The sequence below is a fragment of the Lonchura striata genome, chromosome 2, assembly GCF_050655825.1.
Source record: "Lonchura striata isolate lonStrDom1 chromosome 2, ASM5065582v1, whole genome shotgun sequence".
Taxonomy (NCBI): Eukaryota; Metazoa; Chordata; class Aves; order Passeriformes; family Estrildidae; genus Lonchura; species Lonchura striata.
The window spans coordinates 115,072,919-115,095,609 of NC_140704.1; the positions used below are offsets into that span (position 1 = coordinate 115,072,919).

Here is a 22,691-nt window from a genome sequence, read left to right on the forward strand (position 1 = left end):
GTGTACCATGGGTGTGGTTTGAGTGTCTGTGTTGCACAAATGTTTGCACATTCTTTCTTTTTCCAACATGCATTTCTTTGCAGATTTTTTTCCCAGATTTTCCTTTTGAGACTGCTTTCTCCTTAGAGCTAAGCAGACAGTGAGATTTTAGAAAATGCAGTTTTTTAAGAGCACTTGAAATTTTAAATTTTGTTCTTTTGTAAGCCTGTGGAATGGTTCCATCCATTGAAGATAAATGTTTGCATACGTAAAGATGTTTCTATAGCAAATAGAGGTTTCAGTTGAGAAGAAACTGAAATCAGTTGTTAATTATTTTAAATAATAAATAAATATTGATTATTTTAAATCTAGAGTAAAGTCTTCTTTCCTGATGGAGGAAAGGCTTTGGTTTTGGTTAGTTTTGGTTTGGTTAGTTCCCTTCTATAAAATCTTGTATTAAAAACAAATTAAGGCAGTCATGCCATCAGTAAAACGTTTTCATTTGACAAGTGGCCTCCATTGGATTTTCTTACTTGGATAGCTCTCTTGAAATTGTGAAAGTTTCAAGTACTTATACACACTTCTCTTTGCCAGCTGTCTGGCAGAGAGGATGAATGCTGAGCTCACCAGGCTGTACTGGACCAGCAGCAGTGAAAGTTCGAGGAGTTGAGAGGACAGAAGGGTCCTGCCAGCCAGGGGAAGGCAGTGCCACAGAATAATTAGGACAACTGCACTGCAGCATGTCGGGATTTGGAAAGTCAAGTCAGATTTTGTCTGAGGTCATTTAATACCTATTGAGTATCATTTGTCATCACTTCTTTCAGTGTCCCTAAATTGAGCATTTTCTTGTGTCCTGGTGTAGCTACAACAATAAGAGTGTGTGAATATTAATTAATCTACTGTTCTCGCTCTCTTGGTTTAGGCGGGTGGAGAGTTTTTCTTTAGCTTGTGAAGAAATTACTGTGGCCTTTTGTTGGGTTGGGTTTTTCTCCTGTGGTATGAGTCAGGAATATTCATTTTATGAAGTCCTTTAATTTGACTAAAATAGACTGTGAGTGATTCCCAAATTCCACTGAAGCAGTGGTTGTGTGGGCTCAGCCAAGTCTTGTGCTTGCTCAGGGCTTCCATTGCTCTCCACACTCTCCTTATGCACGTCTACACTGTATTCATGCACGTGTTTTCTTGAAATTTTGCATAAATATTTAACAGCATACTAATTACTCATATAGCTTCAAGGAAGATTTCTCTCTAAACGTTAAGTAGGTCTCTTGTTACAAGACTGTGCCTGTGATGTAAAGAGAACGGGAATTTGCAGCACAGCATTTTTGTACCCCAAGCTCCACAGTGCCAACATCCACTGTTTTATGTTGCAGAAGTTTGCATCTGTTTGTAGAACTTAGGTATTTAGCAAAAAGAGTAGTGAAGATGAAACTGTATGGCATGCATTTAATTATGGAGGTTTTTTTACAAAAAAACTAGTAATTGTTTTTGAAGTACCACAGATAGAAACCTCTAAGGCATTTCAAAGCTGGCTCAAATTAATTCAGTACAAGAACAGAATAATTTGTCTTTCAGTTGTGAATTTACTTTTCTCATCTTCTGCTAGTGTTATGTGGGCAGGTACAAAAAGTTATCCAGGTGCTAATTGAAACAGCTGCAATACTGTTTACAAAAAAATTCTAATTGGAATCCTACATTGACCTAAAATCAGAGCATGCTGTCACAGAAGCTCTCACAGAACAGTGGCGGTGGGAAGACACCTCTGAGATCATCCTGTCAAACTGTTCTTCTGAAAGCAGGGTCACCTTGAGCTGATTGCCCAGGACCATATCCAGTCACATTTTGAGTATCTCCAAGGCTGGAAATCTCTTAACCTCTCTCTCCAGTTTGTTCCAGTATTTGATAGCGCTCAGAGTAGAGGGGTTTTTTATGTTTAAATGGAATTTCTTGTGTTTCATTTTGTGCCCATTGCCTCTCATCCTTTGGGGTTCACTGAAAGGAGCCTGTTTCCTACCTTCCAATCTACACCTTCTCTTGAGGTGTAGATAAGATCCCCCTTGAAGCCTCTCTTCTCCAGGCTGAGCAAACATAGCTTTCTGGCTTGGCTTGTATGTGTGGTGCTCCATTCCCTTAGTCTTTGTGGCCCATTGTTGGACTCTCTCCAATTCATCCATGTCTGTCCTGTCCTGGGGAGCCCTGAACTGAACCGAGCATTGCTCATGTGCCTCGCCAGTGCTCACTAGAGGGGGAGAATCACCTCCCTCAGCCTGCTGACGATGCTCTTCCCAGTGCAGCCCAGGAGGCTGCTGGCCATCCTTGCTGGAAGGGTGCTCTGCTGGCTCATGCTCAGCTCAGTGCCCACCAGGACCCCCAAATCCTTTTCTGCCACAGTGCTGTCCAGTCTTTTGGCTGCCAGCATGCTTTGGGGCATGGGGATATTCCTTTCCAGGGAACGGCCCTGCATTTCTTTTTGAACATCAGTAATAAGCTTGAAGAGGAATTAATAATGGCAAACAGTTATGTTGCAGATTACAATAAAATTTTCTCACTGATTAGGGAAAATAGATGATATTTGGATACTTTTTACCTGAAATACCTGTGTAAATTTTTGTGCTTTCTCAGAATGTGTAAATGGGTCATATATAAATATGTTCATGGAAGAAATTATGTTGGAAAGAATTTAAACTGCTTTGGTTATGTAGTCCCTCTGAGCCGTGCATTAGGAGTTATTCCATTATTGCACTAATTGACTGCAAAACCATTGCTCAACACCAAGTCATTAAGTCTATCAAGGTCTTTTGTCTCTGTTTAGATATCTGGCTGTTTCAAGTACTTTGCATTACTCTACTGGCCAGCATCCTTTAATTATTTTATGAAATTAGGCTTCTGGTAAAATGGAAGCTTACTTCTGGGCTGATTATAGAACTGATGCCTTACAATAAATGTGCAGTAAAGCTTTTTTTTTTTACTTCCAGGGAATTTTAAATTAGAAATCCCTAAGCATTCTCTGTCACAATTAAGCTCTATCCGGCTGTCGCTGATACCTCCTGGTACCTATTTAGCTGGTTTTTATCTGTGTTACTGAAATTGGAATACTATGGTCATGTTAAGAGCTGATTCTGAACAGTGGAGCAAAAGTTGATTTCTTTTTATTTATCTGGGCATTATAAAGCTTAGTGGCACTTTGCTGTAGAAATCCAAAGGGCTTTGTTGTTTTCAAAGGAGGGCAGAATACAATGCCACATATCAGTGCTGCAGGCATTGGGGATGAGCCTTGCTCAGCACACTCTGGGAGGCCACCTCAGCTGCAAATTGGAGAGAATACCTGGGGTTCAAATATTTGTGCCTGCTCTTTCCTTAGCTCTCTCTGTGCCAGCTTTAAAGGGTTTACTTTTCAGTTGATACCCTGAACCTGCATCTTGTAGTTGTAGAATACAGTAAGAAGTAAATGTTGCTGCTTTGGTCATTAAATAACTTGCGACCAGCTGGAATGCTAGAGTCAAAGTGATTTTATTTCATGTGTGCATTCTTATTGTGTATTTTGACACTAGTTTACTTCTGTTTATCTGCTAATCCAAATGAAAATTATTTTCCTGGCTTTGAGAACATTTCAGCAATCCTGCTCTAAAGCAGCTGCTATTTACAGTTATAATATGGGCTGAATCTAGAAAGCATTGAAGGCAGAATGCTAAAGTTTAGCTTAATTTCATAAAGAAAAATAGCAGCGAAAGATCTTAGCATTTTTAATGTTTTTCAACTAATTATTTATTCTTTGCTGATCTAAGTATGATGTGAAAAAAGTGCTAAAAAAGCTTTAGCAAGCCTGTGTACTATATCTGAAATATGCTAGAGAAGAGTTTGTGTGTGCAACAGACATGGCGGCTATTGGACTCACCAGTTTCTAAAAGAAACAAAACCAAAAAAAAAAAAAAAAACACCAAACAAAAGGGAAAAAAAATCCACAACAAAACCACAAAAAAACTCTCACCAGTATGCTTTTTTCCCCCCTTATCTGTTTCATATTAAAGAGCATAGAAAAAGAGGATGGCTGTCTTGCACAGAAATGTTTGCACATGCTAACTGAATTATCAAGTTGTTTGTTTGTGTTCTGTTGGCTTTAGGTGACCCAGTTAATACTGAGTTATCCATAGGGGTGGGGGGAGATGCTTGCTACAGAGGGAGGCCTGTGACTAGATCAGGAAAGCTTAAGCTTGATTAAATAACCCATTGGTGCTCTCCTTTCCCATCACTTTCCAACTCATCCAATGAACGACTATCACAGTTCTAGGTCAGTGAAACTGTGAGCTCCACAGTCTGGGCATATGGACAGCCCCACAGGCTGTCTTTTCCTCTCCCTGCCTCCTTGCAGTTTCTTCCTAGTAATGGCTTTTTTTTAATACATTGGTTTTTCAAAGAATTGCTTTATTAGAGCATTGTCTGCCACTGGGGATGCATTGTGGAAATTACAACTTAGAACAATTTATGGTGTGCCATAAATCAAGGAATCCTATGGGAGAAGCAGCTGGCGAGGTGTGGGGTAGAAGGTGGCTGCTGAGAAAGCCTGAGCAAAATCCCTCTGGAACTGGTGAACAGCAAGCTCGGAGCTCAGCTGGGAGCTGGGTGCCTGCTGGATTTGGGCAGTCTCCTGCATGGCTCAGGCTTCAGAACTGACAGCATTTGATGGTGGAGGATGGCATGGAGCCTGTCAGCACATTTGGACAACTGTGTTTTGCTCATTGTAGGAATCAGCGATGAACATGGGTGCTGCTGAGCAGGACCTCTGATTCATGTGCCTGCTTAATAAATCAAAGAGGCCAGAGAGAGGCTGGGTTTCTGTTTTGTCTTCTTAAGCAAACCAGTATCAGATGTCTGTCCAGTGCATCTCAAATTTATTCCTTGTTGGAGGCAATAAGGAAAAGGCCGAGTCAGAGTGCAGTGCTTGTGGGAGCTGAGGCAGTGGGAGAGCTGTGAGCCAGGCACTCTTGTTTGGGCTGAGTGACTGTAAGGAACAGCCAGCATCAAGACATGAAAGATGGAGAGGCAGAGCAAAGCAGGAGAAGCTGGCTGGGAGGTTCCTGTGAAGGCACTGCAAACCCTTTCACACAACTGTTGTTTTCTGCTTGGGCATTTATGTGCCAAGTCATTGCAGAAAAAGAGTATCTGTATGCACTCATTACTTGCAGTGAAGATGTTGCTCCATATTCTGGCAGCTTCACAGCACCAGTAATTTTAAAGGAAATAGGAAAACCTAAGGATATCAAAATACATCTTCTGGTCACTGTGGCCGACTGTGAATTCACCAATGGTTTTAACTCTGCTCTGTCTGAGTTTCAATGCCCTGCTCTCGGGGTGGTTTACATTTGAAAATGAAAAAAAGCACAGAGATAGTTTAGTTGACTTTATTTCAGCACTGTCTTTCTCCAGGGAAATTGAGGATAACTATGTATGTTAAGTAATAGGCTGGGGGAATGCTCGCTTAACAGCACTTTTTTTTTTGAGCTGAAAGCTGCTCACATCCAAGGGAACTTTTGATTCCTGGTGTGATGTTGTTTATTTTGGTTTTAGAGTTGCCTCACTCTCAGTAGCAAACTCAGATTGGTAGGAAGTGTGGTTTTTCCTTTCCCAAGGCATAACAGCAGTGGAATTTCCTCTACTGTCACCTTGAAGTAAGAGAGAGGATGGATGGCTGTAAGATCAATTATTGTGTTTCAGTACCAGGTTAATGGGAATGCATTTATTACAGAGATCAATCTTGTTTAAGGTTTACTTATTTACTGTGTTTTTCAGGTGCTGCTAAATCCAGTCCAGCTTCTAAACCAGGATCAACACCTTCTCGCCCATCTTCAGCAAAAAAAGCTACACCAAGCAGCTCAGCATCCAAATCAGATAAAGATTTGGAAACTCAAGTCATACAGCTCAGTGAACAGGTAAATTTGCTTTAGGCACAAAAGTAGATGCATTCATTGTCACAGGCAGGCATGAAATCTAATATTGTCTTCTGATGAATGATGCTCTTCAGAATTACAAAGGGACAAAAAGTGGAAATAGTTCAGCTGGAAAGAAATTTAAAAAAAAAAAAAAGAGAGAGAGATTTATTGTGAAAAATAATGTCTGGCAGAGATGACTGATTTTTGCCAGTATTTTTAAATTAGGATCTTAGGAGTGACAGGTAAGTCTTGCTGAAGCATGATAATTTTATTAGATGTTGAAATATATCTTTTATTTCACTTGGATAGGAAAAATCCAAATAGTGTCTTTGCTCTTGTGTATTACTAATTTTAAATAAATAATTTAATGTGCCACTGTGGAGAAAACTAGCCTGTTTGTCATACCAAGGTGTTAAGAGATTTGCAGTTAAAGTGAGTCTAAAGCATTGTGCTCTGCTTTCTGGAAGGAAGGTGTTAAAGAAGCTAACACACTATTTTCATTTGAAGATGCAATCTACCTTGCTGAGAATACTTAGTTATAAATAATGTTTTGTGATATAATTTAAAAGGTTCAGAATTTCTGTAATGTTAGGAATGTAAGGACTTCATTTTTTGTTTATGCTCTGGAGCTTTACACCATTCTCTCATTTCTGAACTGCAGGAGTGTCTGCACTGGACAAGAATAAATACCTGCATCTGGCTTAAGACTGTGCTGTCAGAATGGTGTAAATGCCACTATATGAGCCCCGATCCCTGTATTTGTCCTTGGTGAGGGAAAATGGAAAGGAAAAAACTCGTATGTTAGAGTTCCTGGCAGCTGCATTCAGGAAGCAATCATTATTCTGGATCAAGTATAATTTTCCACAGTTAAGGGCATTTCAGTTTCAGACTTTCATTGACCTGAACAACAATGATTTCAGCCTGCTGGGGCATGGTTTGCATGTTTTTGATGAGTTGTACACGGAAAGGTGGTGGATGGATAGCTGCATCCCAGACATGGCATTCTATAGATTCAGGGTATTGTTCTGAGCAGCAGAGAGCACACCAGGGTCCACCAGCTTTCCCAATGGGCTCTAGTTTGTTGCTGTAACAGAAAAGTTTTTAAATGTTGCACAAGGAATGGATGTATATATTTTTCATGGAATCCTTTTTTCTAATCAATGTCAAGCAGAGTTCAAGTGTCAGCTTAATGCAACTTAAACTGCAACATTTGTACTCAGAAGTCAGAATGTGTTTGCTTCAGGAGGAAGAGTTGGTTGGCATCTGAGCAACATAGAATCATTTGATCTTTACCAAAACAGACAGCCACTATCATATCCACTGCTAACATATTCCTAGCACGTTCCACGTGTGAAAACCTTAAGCTTTATATACAAATAACCCTGAAGCAAAACTGATGATTTCCCCCATCACCAAAGAGAAGAAATTTTGAGGCTATGAAAAACTGATTCCTTAATAGCTCGTTTTTAAGAGACATCATCTAGCTAGAATGGTCTGGAAGGCTTTTTTTCTTAATGCTGACAGCATTTGGTATCTCATTTCCCACTAATGGATACTTGTAAACTGTGGCCATATTACACGAGCCAAAAAAGCTATGCTGCAAGCAGCTCTGAGCCAGGTTTTCCTGACCCCCAGTGTGAACATGCTGCAAGAGCCAAATTGCCTGGTTTTTACTACTCTGCAGCAGCTGTGGAGATGAGGGCAGCAGTCACCGTTACCGTGTTTCTGTTGATTATAAGTAAGAAGTGCTGAATTGTGTCTTGGATATCAGAGTCCTGTGTGGCTCTAATAGTTTTTTCATTCCTTTCATGGATAGCAGTCGGGGGAGATTGAAACATCTGAACTTCCATGCAATTTGTAGCAGAAAAGTTTAAGTGGGGATGTCTGCACACTTTGTTTTACCATTGTGTAGCTTAATGAGCTATTTTTAATAATTGTCCCTAACATTTGCCAGTTAATGGCTCCCTACAATCTCAAAGCTTCCCTTAAAATTATATTCAAACTGTACCAGTAAATTAAACTCCAAAATTAAATTCCAGGGAGCGTCACTCTGCACTGGAACTTGATTACCCATAGCATTGAAATTACTCTCTCCCCCAAAGAGTGTCTGAGTACAGTTGAGGGAACAACAGAAACCAGGGGCTATTGCATACAGAGAAGGGACTTCTAAATTTGGAGAACGGTCCCAGGAACTATTATCTGTGTGCTGATATACATGTAGTTTCTGAAAACAGCATCATTGTGGCTTTTTGTCTACAGCTGGGCCTAATCTGCAGCCTGGCTCTGCAGCCCTGTGAGTATTCATGTACCACTCAATGCCATCAGAGAAAAGACCAGTGAGTAGGAACTGCTGCCTTTGCACCATTAACTGGGTTGCAGAGGAGTACTTTTGGTCCAGAAATAGAGCATGGGGGGTGACATGAGCTGTTCCTCAAGTGTCAGCCTTTTGGCACACTTATGGAAGGAAAAACTAGGATGCAGATGTGCAAAGTATCTGAAGAAGTATGGATTCACGTGACACAGACAGGTAGCTGGAACTGAAGGAAAGCATATCTAGTTTGGTTATAAAAATGTTTACTATATACAGTAGTTAATTAAGTCCGTGCATATGTTTATATAGTTTAAGGATTTTGTTTCTTTAAACATTATGAATTTGAGAGAATGAAAACAGGAGAATGTCTTCATAGTAAATAGGTCAGAAGGGGAGATAGTCTCAGCTATTAGCTGACAGTTTTTCAGCTGAAGTTCATTGTTTTCCCAAGCTCTAGCAAGCACAGAGCAAGAAATCTGGAAGCACTTACATTCTTATTCTGGCTCTATTCAGGCACTGCTCTAAGCAATATGCTGTGGCAGTTCCAGAAGGCACATCCTAAGTATGAGATCTTCATCTACAGACCAGAATATTGTAGACTCTTGTTTCATTTTGCTATTCCTATTTTTATAAAAACATAGTTATTTTAAGGTGACTGGTCATTATATCCATAATGGATTCAAACTGTCAAGGAAGACTTGAGTGTCACACTTAGACAGCTGGTCAGAAATGAATTAGTGCATAAATTAGATGCCCTGAGATCCTGCTCTGGTAAGAGGTCAGTTCTGCTGCTTGATGCCTTTGAGAGTGCAATCAAAGGTCAGAAGAAGGCATCCCTAGCTCAACAGTCATGGAAAAGCAAACTGAAAAGATTTAGTAGGCTATCAAAGCATTGTTTGAACTCTGCTGGTATTTTTACTAGTGAAGGAAATAAATTAACTTGCAGTAGAACTGGCAACACAGAAGTTTCTATTAAATTGTATCAGTTCACTGAAATGTAGTATGATATGATTTAATTTATTTAGCATGTTTATTTAGAAAATAATTTGTAAAATTGCAGGCTTTAAAATGTGAATGTTAATTTGGCTGTAGTTGGATGTGATTGTGGTCAGTGTGTTTATTGTAGACAGCATTTATCTGTGATTATTTCTGTTGGTTTTTACGCTGCTATCCTCTGAATTTCCAAGCCACTTGATGTTATCCTGATTACATATACCCCATTAGACAGAAGTTTATATGCTATGCTCCCACAAAACCTTTATTTTTAAAATATGTATGTATAAAAATATATTGCAGCATCTGTCATGATTTATACAAAGCCTAATCATTAACAGCTTCATTGCCCATTAATTATTTGCAGCAGTCCTAGTGGTGAAATTGAGGCTGACAGCATAACTTGCAGACTCTTGTGAGCAAGGCTGCAAGGAGAAAGGTACTTGGCATTTGAGAATTTGTTATAGAAACAGCACATCAGTCAGAGCAATAGCCCATGGTGCACCCAGTCATGGCAGCAGGGTGCTGAAACACAGGTTTGTAAACTGTGGTAAGTGAGGAGGCAGAACAGTAGAGGTGGAAAACCAGCATAGAAATAGCGCATTTGTAACTAGAGGACCTTTTAATTTCCTAACTAGACTATTTCTGCCCTCTGCTAGTTCAATGTATTTTTAGGCAAGGAGATATTGTAGGTTTCCCAACAGCTACACATTTGTCCAGGCAAAATAATGCAAGTACTGAGCTGAAAGTTTTATGAGTTACCACTGCATGACATTTCTGGCAGCCCTATTAGGAGACATGCCTTAGGTAGCCCTGATTTCTGCACTGCTGCTTTGAGCTTCAGTTTTTAAGGAGTGCTGAGAAAATTGACCTTTAAGGATCAAGGTTAAGATGTCTGCAGGTGGAGTAGTGGAGGAGCCTGAATCTCTGAGGAGTAAGGTTTGATTTAGCACTGCAGAAAGAAAACTGAACTTCATTTCAAGCTATAAAATAAAATATGTATTTAAGATTGTTTTGCATACAAAATTTTAGACTGTGTTCTTTTGTCTGTAGTGCACCTCAAAACTGATGCATCATGTCTTGGTTTATATACAGGTACATTCATTAAAACTTGCACTTGAAGGCGTGGAGAAGGAAAGGGATTTCTACTTTGGCAAATTAAGGGAGATAGAGCTTCTCTGCCAAGAGCATGGGGGAGAGAATAATGACCTTGTCAATCGGCTAATGGAAGTCCTTTATGCTTCAGATGAACACGTAAGTTGAAGCTAAATGGTTTTTATTTTAACAAAAAAAGCTTAATTACATAAAATTTTATTGGTGTAGTATTGTCATATCCCATATTTAGAACTGCAGAACTGTAGCAGCTAGGATTCCTCTGACTCCTCCCCAAATTTTGTTGTTTGCAATTGCAAACAACAGACTTTTTAGCTTGAGGGGAGGATTCAGGAGGTTTGTTGCTTTTCACTGCTTCGGTGTAGGTTTTGTATTCTTGGTTTGCTGAGCTTTATCTAAAAGGGGAGAGTCTGTGTCACAATTTTAAATTGATTTCATATGGTTCTGAGCCTTAGTTTTGTTTTTTTCATCTCCCCCTATGTGCATGAAGTCTTTTACTCATGTTCTTTAAAGTGCTGAAAATCCCAAAAATTCTGACAGAGGTGCTGTTCCCTGTCTACAGCTGTGAATCCTCTCTGGCCCATGCAGCAGTGTTGGAAGATGCATGGTGCAGGTTGCCAAACACATAATTATATCTACAAAGATAATGCTCTTTAGCATTTTTTATCCTGTTGCTATAGGCAGAATTCTTCCTTGTGCAAACCAAATAATCCTCTATTAGCAAAATTTCAGAAGTGTATTGTCTGCAAGATTAAGCAAGAATCTCATTGCATCTTAGATTTAATTGTGTAGACACTGAACAAAGCAAGAAGCTGCAAAGGGTGCTGGTTAAATTCCTCAGAGACATTCAGGGATAATGATTCAGTGGAGATTTAGCTGAACTACTCCCATTCATGTTAACCAAATCCCTGTATGGATTGTACTGACAATTGACCCTTCAGGCACCAGTGGAGGAAGGCTTTGGCTCCAGAGTGTACAAGCATCAACTTAATCCCTTGGCAGCACTGTGGTACCATAGGCTGTTCTTACATCTGCTCCCAGAAAGCTGTTGCAGCAGCAGTCAGCTGACTTAGTTTAGTATCAAAACTACTGCTGAAGGAACTACTTATTCAACATACTTTTTCTAAAAAAGGCTAATGTAGGGCCTAAATATTTGAAAGTCAGGTGCAAGAGAACCACAAGTTTGAAGCTAACAGGTGCCACTGCTCAGATGAGAAGTGACAAGGAAAAGAGGATTTGTTCAGCAGTGCAGAGTGAGTGCTAGGGAGGAAAAGGAGGGGGAAAACATTATTTTCATAGGAATAAACAATAAGACAAATTTGCCAGACATGTGATAACAGGGTAAAAGTGTTACATATATATACAGCGGTCAGAGAAAATGTCTTCTGGATTCAAGAGCAGTGATTTATTTATAAAGCAAAGCCAGAAAAATCCCTCTTCACCCCATACCCCTACCACATCTATCTGTCTGTTGGCTTAGATAGCAAAGTGGTTCCACAGCAAGGAATTCATTTGTTGCTTTTCCTTCTGCAGTTTTCCTTACTGGCAGAACACATTACAAAATGTTCTACTTCAGTTCGTTTCCCAGTGTTTTATCTGCTTCTTCCCCCGAGTCCTTTCTCTGTTGAAATCATCACCCATGCCTACATGTGAACTACGGACAACAACTGTGCTTTCATCTGAAATGTGGTTACTGTTGGAGACTGGGTGTGTCACTACAGTAGGAAAGCACTGCTCCTCCAGAGAGGAATACAGAGGCCATTCCTCACACGTTTTTTTTACTCCTTTTGTGGGAGTCTTGATCTCTGCAGCTTAACAGATAGACAGTGACTTGCTGAGGAGAGACCCAAATGCATTAGCACTAAACCAAAAACTGTAGCTTAGTGCTGGTTCAGATCCTGCCTACTTTTTGGACTTCACTCTCTTATTTCCTTTCTTTGCCCTTCAGAACTGGGGTTTTTTTCCTCTGCCTCTGTAATGAATTTGTCCCAAGTCAAATTCTTTATCTTGCAGTATTTTGCTGATTAATCCCTTGGTAATCGCAGTTTGGCTTTCCTAGTCAGGCCATGAGGCTATTAGGTAAATTGTGTACAGAATTATTCAAAATACAAGTATAGAGTTCAGTCCCTCAAGGGCTCATTCCTCAGGTGTTTGATTATTGTAGTATTGCACTGAAGAGATTTTGATCAGGTTCATGTTTGGGATGGAGAATGAGGTAATTATTTTTTCTCAGAAGTTCAGTTATAGTGTAGTTTCAGTCATGTCACCTCCTAAACATCTGTTTTGTTTAATTCACTAAGAACTAATCTTTCAAGACTGAACTTTTTTTTCTCTTTTTTTTTTTAATTTCTTTTTTTGCTTGATTTTGGTGAGCTTGAGCAGTGCAAATATCAATCCAGTTGGTTCCTTCTCTTTAGAGCCTTCATTTTCTTTTCCCTGTTACAATTCTGCTTAAACCATCATTATGTCTCTGCTTAAGCAAGAGGAATAGCATATCTTCTACTGTCATGTCTGACCACTCTGTAGACCTTTGTAATTTTAAATTATGAATTGGTCATTTGTAATCCTACTCCTTCATCAAAAACATCAAAGTTGCCAGTGCTCAAAGGCTACATTTGAGCGGTGGAGAGATGTGTGCCTACTTTTCAAGCTCTCAGTGTGTAAAGCACTTGGTCATGTAGAAGAGCTTTTGCTTTCTTGCACAGGCTGTTGTGGTTCAGTTCATGTAGAAGCTGGGAGAATTGCTCATATTGGGTATCTCAGTTGCTCTGCTCAGTTTCCCAGAGCAATTGCTTGAAATGCAGCTGGTTTGGTAACTTTCTGCTCTAGCAGCTTCTACATCTGCTGCTACTTAAGGAAAAGGCCCCTGGCTTCCCCAACACTTTCATAGTCTAAATCTTCAGTCTGCAGGCACACCTGAATAGTTTGAGGCAGATGGATCTAAGGGTCAAAAGAGACCATCTCTCAACATGGGAGACAGAGATGGCCATGGTCATCTGGCTCAAGCCAGAAATAAATGCTCTAAATACATCTTCCACTACTTCCCTTATTAGGGGATGCTGTTCAATGAGATTCCACAGTCCCAAAGTAATTGGACTCTTATGGTTCCCATTTCGTGTATTTATACAAGCTGTACATACTGAAAAACATGTCCCAAGCCTGAGAACAACTTCTGAGGTAGTTACATCATACGATTCACTATTTCCACTAAAGATAAACCTGGCCAAATAGGGGCCACCACTCCTCTTCAGAGCTGTGAAGTAGATTCCACTCCCTGTGCTTAGAGGCTTTTCCTATTGTATGGATGAGAGGAAAGCATGTACATGACCCAGAAAGTCTGCACGAGTGGGCTTTCTAACAATGTCATCACACAGGGCCTGTGGAGCATGTGCCTTCCCAAGCAGGTCACCTCAGCACAGCAGGAGGGTCAGGACAGATGGGGTTAAGGCAGCATCACTCACTGCAGCTAAAGAAGCTTCAGTTTTCTCACCCTGCAGGGCAGGGTCACATTCTCCCAGCTGTCAGCTCCTCCCTGTGAACCTCCTGTTCTCTGCACATCCTGCACCCTTGCAGCCCATCACAGGAGCTGCAGTTTTTAGGTACTGTATGGAATAAGGGCATCATTTCCTCCAAAAGGCCAAAACGTGCTTAACTTCAGCTGCCATGACTGATGTATGACTTCTACCTGAAAAGGGCACCTGAGTGGTAGAAAGTTTGCTTTCAATTGAAATTGGGCTGTTTCTGTATGTGGTAAATTAATGACTCTTTCCATTGTATCAGTAAATGTTAGGAACCTTATTCCTCTTTTGCTCTTTAGATAAATATTTTATTGCCAGAAAGGAATTAGTTTGTTTTGTAAGCTGCTCTGGACTGCTGTGGGGAAACTAAAATGATAGCCTTCCTTTTCTTTTGATTTTTGTGTCATATTTGAAAACCTAGCAGTAGCAATTTTTTAAACTTTCTCGTTCAACCTGCTTACTTCTAACAAAAGTTAGGGAGCCAGGTGGGTTCTGCAGAGGTAGCCCACTGGAGATGCCAGATTTTGAATGGCAGCTCAGTGTCTTGGAAAAGTGTTTTCCTTTGGAGCTGCCTACAGCAGAGCAGTACTAATGCAGGACAGAATATACACGAGAAGGATCTCTTCAGTGAACCGTGCTGTGGAAAGATGGAAAGCACTTGAGAGGAAAGCTGTAAATGCAGCTGTGCTTAATGGCAGTCCAGAAGGGATGCTCTAAAAGTCAGCCAGACGTTTTGAGCTCACATAACATTGAGGTCAACTCAGGATAGTAGGACTGTTGCCTGTAATTTGAAAGTTGTTTGGAACTGGTGTCACCTGCAGCGAGGATACGGCCTTTCCTTGTGTCAGGGATTCATATTTCAGTGGGAATGTATATGCAGAGAGACAGCTTTGGATAATACTGAGCATAAAAACAATGGGAAATGATTACTTAGTAATTAGTGCTTTTTACAGTAGCTCTCTAAGTCATTGAATATGGAGCTCTTCCCCCAGCCTCCCAAGAAAATGTGTCTGTAAGTCTATGGGAGTTGACATGGGTGTATTATTTTGGGAAAGTAATATGCCTGACCTCAAAAAGGAGGCTGTGTTGAATTTTTCAGGCAGGTAATAGTAAAAGTGTCTTGTCCATTTAGTGATCTAAATCTTGAGAGAAGATTGTGTGAAAACTGTGGCGGACAGGTTCACAAAACCTTGGACAAGCTGAAAATGGGAGGACATCAGGATGCTATGGTACAGCATTTAACTGTTGACATACCACTATCTAACTATTCAAAGTGTTCACTCACCAGAACAGATAACAGACAGTGGAGCTGAAAGTTGTCAGGAAAGAAACAGTACTGCATATGCCTCAATTAGAAATAAAGAAAGTACATTTTAATGTAATACTTGTTTTCCTCAGGTAGCAGCTCATTTTGTACTTCCTTGCATGAAAATTATTAAGTTTTATGCTACAGTGAGCACCAAGGGGTAAGATTACATGAGGAATGCTTTCTGCTGAAGAGTGTTTTGGAATCTTTTTGTCCCTACAGGAGAGCCACACAGATGAGCATGAAGGTGAAGAGCAAGTCCATGAACAGCCCCAGCAGCAGGATGAGTACTGACTCATGCAGCATCTCTGACAATTTTCGTTTTGTGTGAGAACTTTCTTCTGGAGAATGGAACATGTGCGGCCTCAAACTTGAAATCAGTTCACTCCAAGTCTGCCATTAACATTTATGTACCATAGTGAGTGCCAGCCAACCACTGCATTCTGTACCAATACTTTGCCAAGATGCATTTGCAGGAGTCTTCTTTCAGTGTATCTTCCCAAGAGGTTGTAGGGCTACATCACCTACTGTACATCACTGCAACGTCACCACTTGGCTGCTTGAGATTTGTTCTGCTCTTTAAAAATATATATATTTATTTTTTTTTCTTTTTCGTCTTAAGTATGATACACTTGTAACTTGTTCTAACATATTTATATTGGCATTTTGTGTGGCAAGGAGTTCTGTACCACTAGCTGTGTCTCTCACTTTGTGGTGCTTTTGCGTTTTCTAGTACATCTGCCTTGGGGCATCAATTTGGCCAAACAGTTGAAATAAAGGGATACAATGGATGTCATACTCAAGCCACAACGATGAGGTTGTGTTGTGGAGGAAAATGCTTGTGTTGCTCACATTTATTCCTTCCCTGCCTTCACAAATGGAAGGCAGAGCATCTGTTTCACTGGGAGATTTATACCCCTGTGTTAAAAAGCTGCATGGTATGTTTTTTGGCTGATTTCTAGAGGAACAGACATCCACTTAAGCTTTTTGAAAAACCCTACCAGTTTCCTAACTAGTCAATAGAAATTTCCCAGCTTTTCTTCCTTTCTGAGGAATCCAGTCCCAGCTCCAGCTGCAGAGCTCAGTGCTGAGGGAGGAGAGAAATCTCCTTGACACAAGCGTAGCTGCAGGACACAGTCTGTACCATCATCCTTGGCTTCCTGCTTCTCAGAAAAGGAGAAAGTAGGCCAGCCATTTCTTTCCACTTTCCTTCTCCCTTCCACTGTCCCAGCCATACAAGTCTAGAAGACAGAAATTTTGTCACTAGTGCAAAGTATGGGGGAAAACAGCAACAGCAGCAGCCCTGAACCGTACCCCAGACTCCCCTGGAAATGGATGGTAGATACTTCACAAGTTTAAGGCTGCTTCTAAAGCATGGAGAAGCTGTGAGGAGTCCTCCTGGAGACAGGGCACAGATTAGAAGGGGACCATCTGACTGAGGCCACTGAGCTGGCTCTGCTCTTGGCTAACCTTCCTCCTTCAAGGCCAGTGTGGTACAGAACCACATGTGCACTGGAGATGTCTGCAGTGGGAGCGTTCCCTTCCAGTGTGGTCCCATGGCCCTATTCTAAATGGTGGTATTTTATAAAGAGAGGTATGAAATATAAAAAGCATTCCTTGTTCTTCTCCTACCACTGCGCATTGTAGTCTCTCTGGTTATTTAATGCCTGGTATTCACTCACTTCATTTTCTGAGTTCTGGTTTGTTGTGCTGATTTAGCAGGTACGTGGAAGTCCCATCCCAATTGGCATTCACTGAAAAACTCCACAGCCTATTGAACAGCTAAATCATTTTAGGTGTTCATAGGCTTCTAAAGCATTAGGCCCCCAGCTTGTACTTCCATAGAAAGGTTTCCAATATATCAGCCCCCAGGCACACACACATGCACATGCAATTTTCCATTCCTAATCAATCTTTTGCAGCTAAGTGGCTCTTAGTTAAATGTGAGAACCCTGCTGTTGTATTGCACCACCAACAATATATAAAATGCTGTTGAGCACCAGATCAGGTATTTCCAGTTCCTTGATCCTTCCCCTGCACAGCAGAAGAGTTTCTGGATGCTGCAGACTGAAGTTTTTCCAGCTCTGCACCCAGTATTGACCTCACATCCTACCCAGTGATGAAATCAAAGTACTGCAACTTGTAGGCCACCGCTTTCCTCTCCCATTTCAATTGGTTACAAATAAGGTCTGGTTTATAAAATCGTGGTTTTTCCAAAATAATTATTTCCAAGAATCACCACAAATGGGGGGAATTGTCATTTTTGTTGTATTTGTGTTTATTAGAACATATGTACTTATTACAATTGTCATTGTAATAAACAGTAGTTCTTCATAATACTGTTGAAGAGCAGTTACTAATTTTTTTCCAGACTCCAGAATGTCCTTTAACCTTTAAGGGATCTCTGAATGGGGCAAGGATCAGGCTATAAACTTAATTTCATCAGCATGTCTCTGCTTACTGGAGTTCATCCTTCAGCCAATACTTGAGCAGGTGCGTGGAGAGCACTTCAAAGGAAAACATATTTCTGAAGGTGCAAATGGTTGGGGTTGCTGAGCTCCCCAGACAGTTCATAGCCAGGCTGTTGTGCCTCTCTTCTTCTCTCTCTTTTGAAGCACACATGGGAAAAAAATTTTTAAAAACTGAAATTTGTTTCCTGAAAATTCCTTGCATCCTGTTTCTGATCTGAGGACCATAGCCCTCTCACTGCTTGTATCAAGAGGACTGATGTAGGGAGCCAGGGCAGTGAAATTCTTTGGGGGCACCAGGAATGTGGCTGTGCTGAGGGGAGAGCAGTGTTCTGAAAGGGAAAAGAGTTGTCCTTCCCCCCACCCCCTGTGAGTAACCCATTCTTCTGTTATGGTTTTAATATGCATTTGTAATTACCTTTACTAAATAGCACACCATAAAGCTTTGGTTATATATTAAATGTAAACTGAAAGGAATGTAAACATATGTATTGTTAATTATAAATAGATAAGTAATGGCATAATAGATACAAAAAAGTCTTATTCAGATGTATCAGTCATTTTACATTATCCACAAACTGTCGCATGATAGAGTAGATTTTTGTCTGAATATGTGAATAACTTGACTTGCGTTTATCTTTTTACATATTTAATAAAAAAATATATGTTAAAATCTGTCTAGCTCTAGAGACTATTCAGAACATTCCAAAATAATAATTTTCTGGATTAAATACATATTTTTGATTCATCAGGGGCTGCATATGGGAGCAGGAAGAAAAAGGCAGCTGCTTTAAAAATCCAGAAGTTCACTTACCCTGTGTGTGTGGATAGCATCTGTTTTCCCAAGAGCTCAGTAACTGTATTCCCTTTTATAAATCAAAACAGAAAATGCACGTATGTATGTGCATGTAAACAGCACATTTTTCTTTATGGTAAATGCTTTCAGATTTTGGTGTCCTAACTCCCTTGGGTATCAGTCCAAAGCAAAGCTGGCAGCAGCCAGGAGGCAAAGAGAGCACTACAGAAAGGTACCAAAGCTCCCAGTGGGCTTCCTTGCAGTGGCCAGGTATTCAAGGATGAATCTTCAATGCAGTACCTAAAAGCTACTTAGATTTTAGATTAAAGTATGAGGTTTTGTTGGGAGAGAAGGGGGAAAATTCATTATAGTTCTCACAGCTCTGGTCTTCTGTAGCTGCAGCAGTTGCTGCTCAAGCACAGGAGTTCTGAGCCTTGGATCAGGACCCTTTTCCTCTGTGTCAAAGTGACCCTGTTGTGAGCCACCAGCCTGCACCCCTCTGCTCCAGGTATCCCTGGGCCTCTGATAAAGGAGGGGAGGATGAAGCAGGGACCAGAGGAGCCCATTTCCAACCCAGGCATTCAAACCTGGGAGAGCAGCTCTTCTTTAGTTGTTTTTCATAAGACCAGGAGGAAGGCATGTCCTTGGAGTAGTGCAAATTCTCTAAAGCATAACAAAATTATATATTTTCCAATTCAGATAGTTGAAAACTTTCTGCCATAATGTGACCAAAAAAATGTATTGTTGGACTGTTAGGTCATCTACATACCTGACTGCAAAATAAATCTGTGACTGTACAGCCCTATGAAGAAAAGCATTTTTCTTCCTATTCACTGAACCAGTTGTCATCTACAGCAGCTAATAATTCAATATATACACCGTGCAATCCACAATCTCTTTTTACACCTGTCTTTATACAGATTGTAGTGATAAATTGCTTTAAAGAGGAAAAACAAAGTTATTTGCCATGTTTTCATACAGAAGGTGAAAAAACTGGCCAGAGATTAATGTAATTTAAAAGTGATACTCAATTTCTCTTTAGAAAGGTACAAGTGCAGGCAGGTTGTGGTAGTTCAAGTTTTATAATTTCATTTAATGAATATTTCAAAATACTCTTTTCCAGTGCATCAAATTGCACTGCTTCTGTGACCCTTATTTCCAGCTGTTTCCTAAATAAGTGCAAGACAGATGGAAAAAGGAAGCCTGTCCACAGAGTTTCTCCTGTATGACCACATTCAATTTGGAGTTTTGTTTATTGTATCCTGATTCTTTTCTTACCAGTTTGCTCAATGCTTGTGATGGAATGGTGAAATACAAACTGCCTTTATAAAGCAGGTGAGACTTTTGTGGCAGTGTCTCAGGTATCGGCTGTAGTATTTAACTTCATCAGATATTGAGACTGCTGGGTGCATGCAGCAACATCAAACTCATCACTCCCCTTCAAATACAGTCAGAACAACCTTTTTTGGCAAACCTCATCAAATAAAGAGATTTCAGACTTACTCCAGGGGAGTCCTTGGGCAGTTAGGAAGCACCTCTGTGGACACCCCATGTTTTCTGGGCATCACAGAGGGTAAGGGTATGGCTGCCACACTGGTGAGGAAGAAGCCTGGGAGATGCCTCCTCTGCTGGACCACAGTGGTGCTGAAGGGCATCCTCCCTTCCCTGCCCAGCTCTTGGCAAACCTCTGCCTCAGCATTACAGCATGACCTGTCTCCTCTGCCTGACTCACACCCGGAGCTGCTTGAACTGTGACTCACCTGATTGTCTGGGAGGTGGGACGCTCCATGTGCTTGTTTGGAAGGCGGAACATGGATTTTTTCAAACCTGAAGGAACTTTCCGATATTTCTGCTTTGTGAACAGGGGAAGCTGATGTGCAGGCTTGTTCCCTGGTGCCTGTGGTAAGGGATGCCTGGGGAAATCAGCCCTGCTGGTGTTGTGGTAGGGCAACTGCTGTAACCGGCTTAAGCTGAAGCTGCTCATACAACTTGCCAGTACTCAGCTGAAAATATTAATAGGAGCTACAGATGTAAGGGTAAGTTAACTGGGGGGCAAAAATTATCAGGCTAGTGATAAACCAACAGAAACAGTCTAAGAACTGAAAAAGATGAACTTCAGACTCAGCTCAACAGCTCAAAAACCACTTCCACCTGGCTTCTGGCAAGGGAGATGGTTAAATAGTTAATAAACATGCCAGACTGTCAATCACATCCCTCTGTGCTTACCTTGGGGAGGTGGACAGATTTAATTAGTGCTTCAAGGCCACAAAGGCCCTCTGGCTAGGGCAGCATATAAAAAGACATGAAACTGAAATTCTTACTCCCTCCTCCAAGGCACACAGAAAATCCACGTGTATTATAGATGAAGGGAGCAGTTTACATCTGCATGCAAACATGTAATGTTTAAAAGAAAAAAATTCCTTGTTTCTCTTTCCTATGGCATTTTCTAAAACCACAAGAATTTGCTTCAAGCACACAGGCAAATAATGACTTGTTTAGCATTTTGCACTGGTAGATGATGTTGGACTGAAACTAGTTTTGAAGAGAAATAGGCAAATCTTCAAAGGTTTGCTGGCCAAATTTATTTTCAGCTGTTTACCTTTGTAGGCTGTATTGTTTGTTGCTACTGAAATATAAACAATGTGCTTGTTACTGCCTAGAAAATAAACAGAAGGGCCAGCTGCTGCTGTATTAAGTCTGCATTTCTGACAGGTCAGCTGACTCATCTTAATGCTGAGAATGGGGACGAAACTGTACATTTCAAAAACACTTTACTGTACCCATAACTTTCTGAGCTCATTCTCTTGTTTTCACACATTCATATGAGGTGAGGAAAAGACTGGATGTGCATAAGCCTTTCAGGAGGTTGTGTGGAAGAAATGAGTTGTGAGAAAATAAATATGGCAAATGAAGCAGGCACAGATGTGTGAGTGGGAAGGACGTACAGGGAGGGTTCACATTGCTGGGGTCCCACTGGTGACTAGGCTGGGCAAAACCAGTGCTGGTTATAAACCACTAAAGATCTTGTGTCATCCAGCATGGATTCATCCAGGACTTTGGACACAGTGGTAAGGAGGAGGAAGACAAAAGAGAGGTGAGTAACAAGGCTTGGTATAAAGAATAATATCAACAGAACAACTTGGTAAAGTTCTCTGCTGGACAGGCATCTTCCTCTGAGATGAAGCATCTGGCTGCATAGCTCGTTGTAGTGGTTCAGATATCTGTACTATTCTATTCTTTGGTTATTTTAATCAGATTCATTCCAACTATTTATCACATCAGAAGAGCTGCAAATCTCCATGTCAAGTGTTACAGTCTGATCATAGTGCAGGTGTTCACTCTTGGATGCGTTTCTTCAGGGAAAAGATGTAAATGTTCAAGTGCTCGCTCAGCTGCCTACCCTAAAGAGAAATCACAGAGATTAGTAGCCTGTTTTGTATGTGCTTCACAATTCACTGCCTTTCCTCTCCCAGTAAGAGGGGGAGGACCCAACTACAGTCCTCACATACTTGGGGATCCCTGAGTACACAGGAACCTGTAAATATTCAAACAAGAGAGCTGTTTTCCTTACATTCCTCTTGCAACACACTGCTGGGAAGTAAAATGGCTACAGACTGGATTCACAGGTGACATAAGCTGTGATGGAGCTGGGCCTCTCAGTCAATTGTGAATTTTGGCCAGGTATATCCATTCTGACCCCCACCAACAGGCCCATGTCGTTGCTTGGGTAGACTCTACTGTGCCACCAATGTCTGCTGACAAAAAGCTGTTTTAAAAGAATAATCCTTATATCCCATTGCTGTGGCTTAAATAAAAGAATGCTGACCAGCTCCCTCTGAAATGAGACCATGCAAGGTGTTTTATCTAAAAGCTAAAGCCTTTGGAACAGTTGCTAAAGGACCATTTGACAATTTAGAAAAGTGGGCATCAAAAAAAGTAAAACTCAATTTAAGCAGTAGTTCAGATGACAATGACAATACTGAGATGTAGCAGACAAAAATGTGCTGGTAAGATTGAATGAACTGGAAAACTATTCATGTCACCAGCTTGAGAGATGGTAGCAGAGGGCTAAGAAAAAAATTGGGACACCTATTTTGCCTGCAGATTCAAACCAAAGCTGACCTTATTTTATTATTTCTATTTATGTCACTTTGCATTTTACCTTCCTATTTTTTCAGTCAAGTCACCTTAGGAAGAAGAAAGGCAAAAAAAGAGAGCTTGATGCAGTTATGCCTCATGGGTCGACTGCTACGTAAAACCAGCCCATAAATATTCTGATG

General features: G+C 40.7%; 2 protein-coding genes across 5 annotated transcripts in view; one reads left to right on the forward strand and one right to left on the reverse strand.

The window, feature by feature from the left end:
* MAPRE2 (microtubule associated protein RP/EB family member 2) overlaps window positions 1-18,292 on the forward strand; it is a 98,736-nt gene extending 80,444 nt beyond the window's left edge. For all 3 annotated transcript variants that reach the window (XM_021536580.4, XM_085572099.1, XM_021536578.4), the window contains 3 exons: window positions 5,767-5,906; window positions 10,306-10,464; window positions 15,370-18,292. In XM_021536580.4, coding sequence (XP_021392255.1) covers window positions 5,767-5,906; window positions 10,306-10,464; window positions 15,370-15,441 — 371 coding nt within the window. In that variant the 3' untranslated portion in view covers window positions 15,442-18,292. The remainder of the gene's footprint in view (window positions 1-5,766; window positions 5,907-10,305; window positions 10,465-15,369) is intronic.
* The window catches only part of LOC110473756 (ethanolaminephosphotransferase 1), a 56,370-nt gene continuing 51,071 nt past the window's right edge, over window positions 17,393-22,691 (reverse strand). For both annotated transcript variants that reach the window (XM_085572100.1, XM_031504028.3), the window contains one exon: window positions 17,393-21,812. In XM_085572100.1, coding sequence (XP_085428226.1) covers window positions 21,747-21,812 — 66 coding nt within the window. In that variant the 3' untranslated portion in view covers window positions 17,393-21,746. The remainder of the gene's footprint in view (window positions 21,813-22,691) is intronic.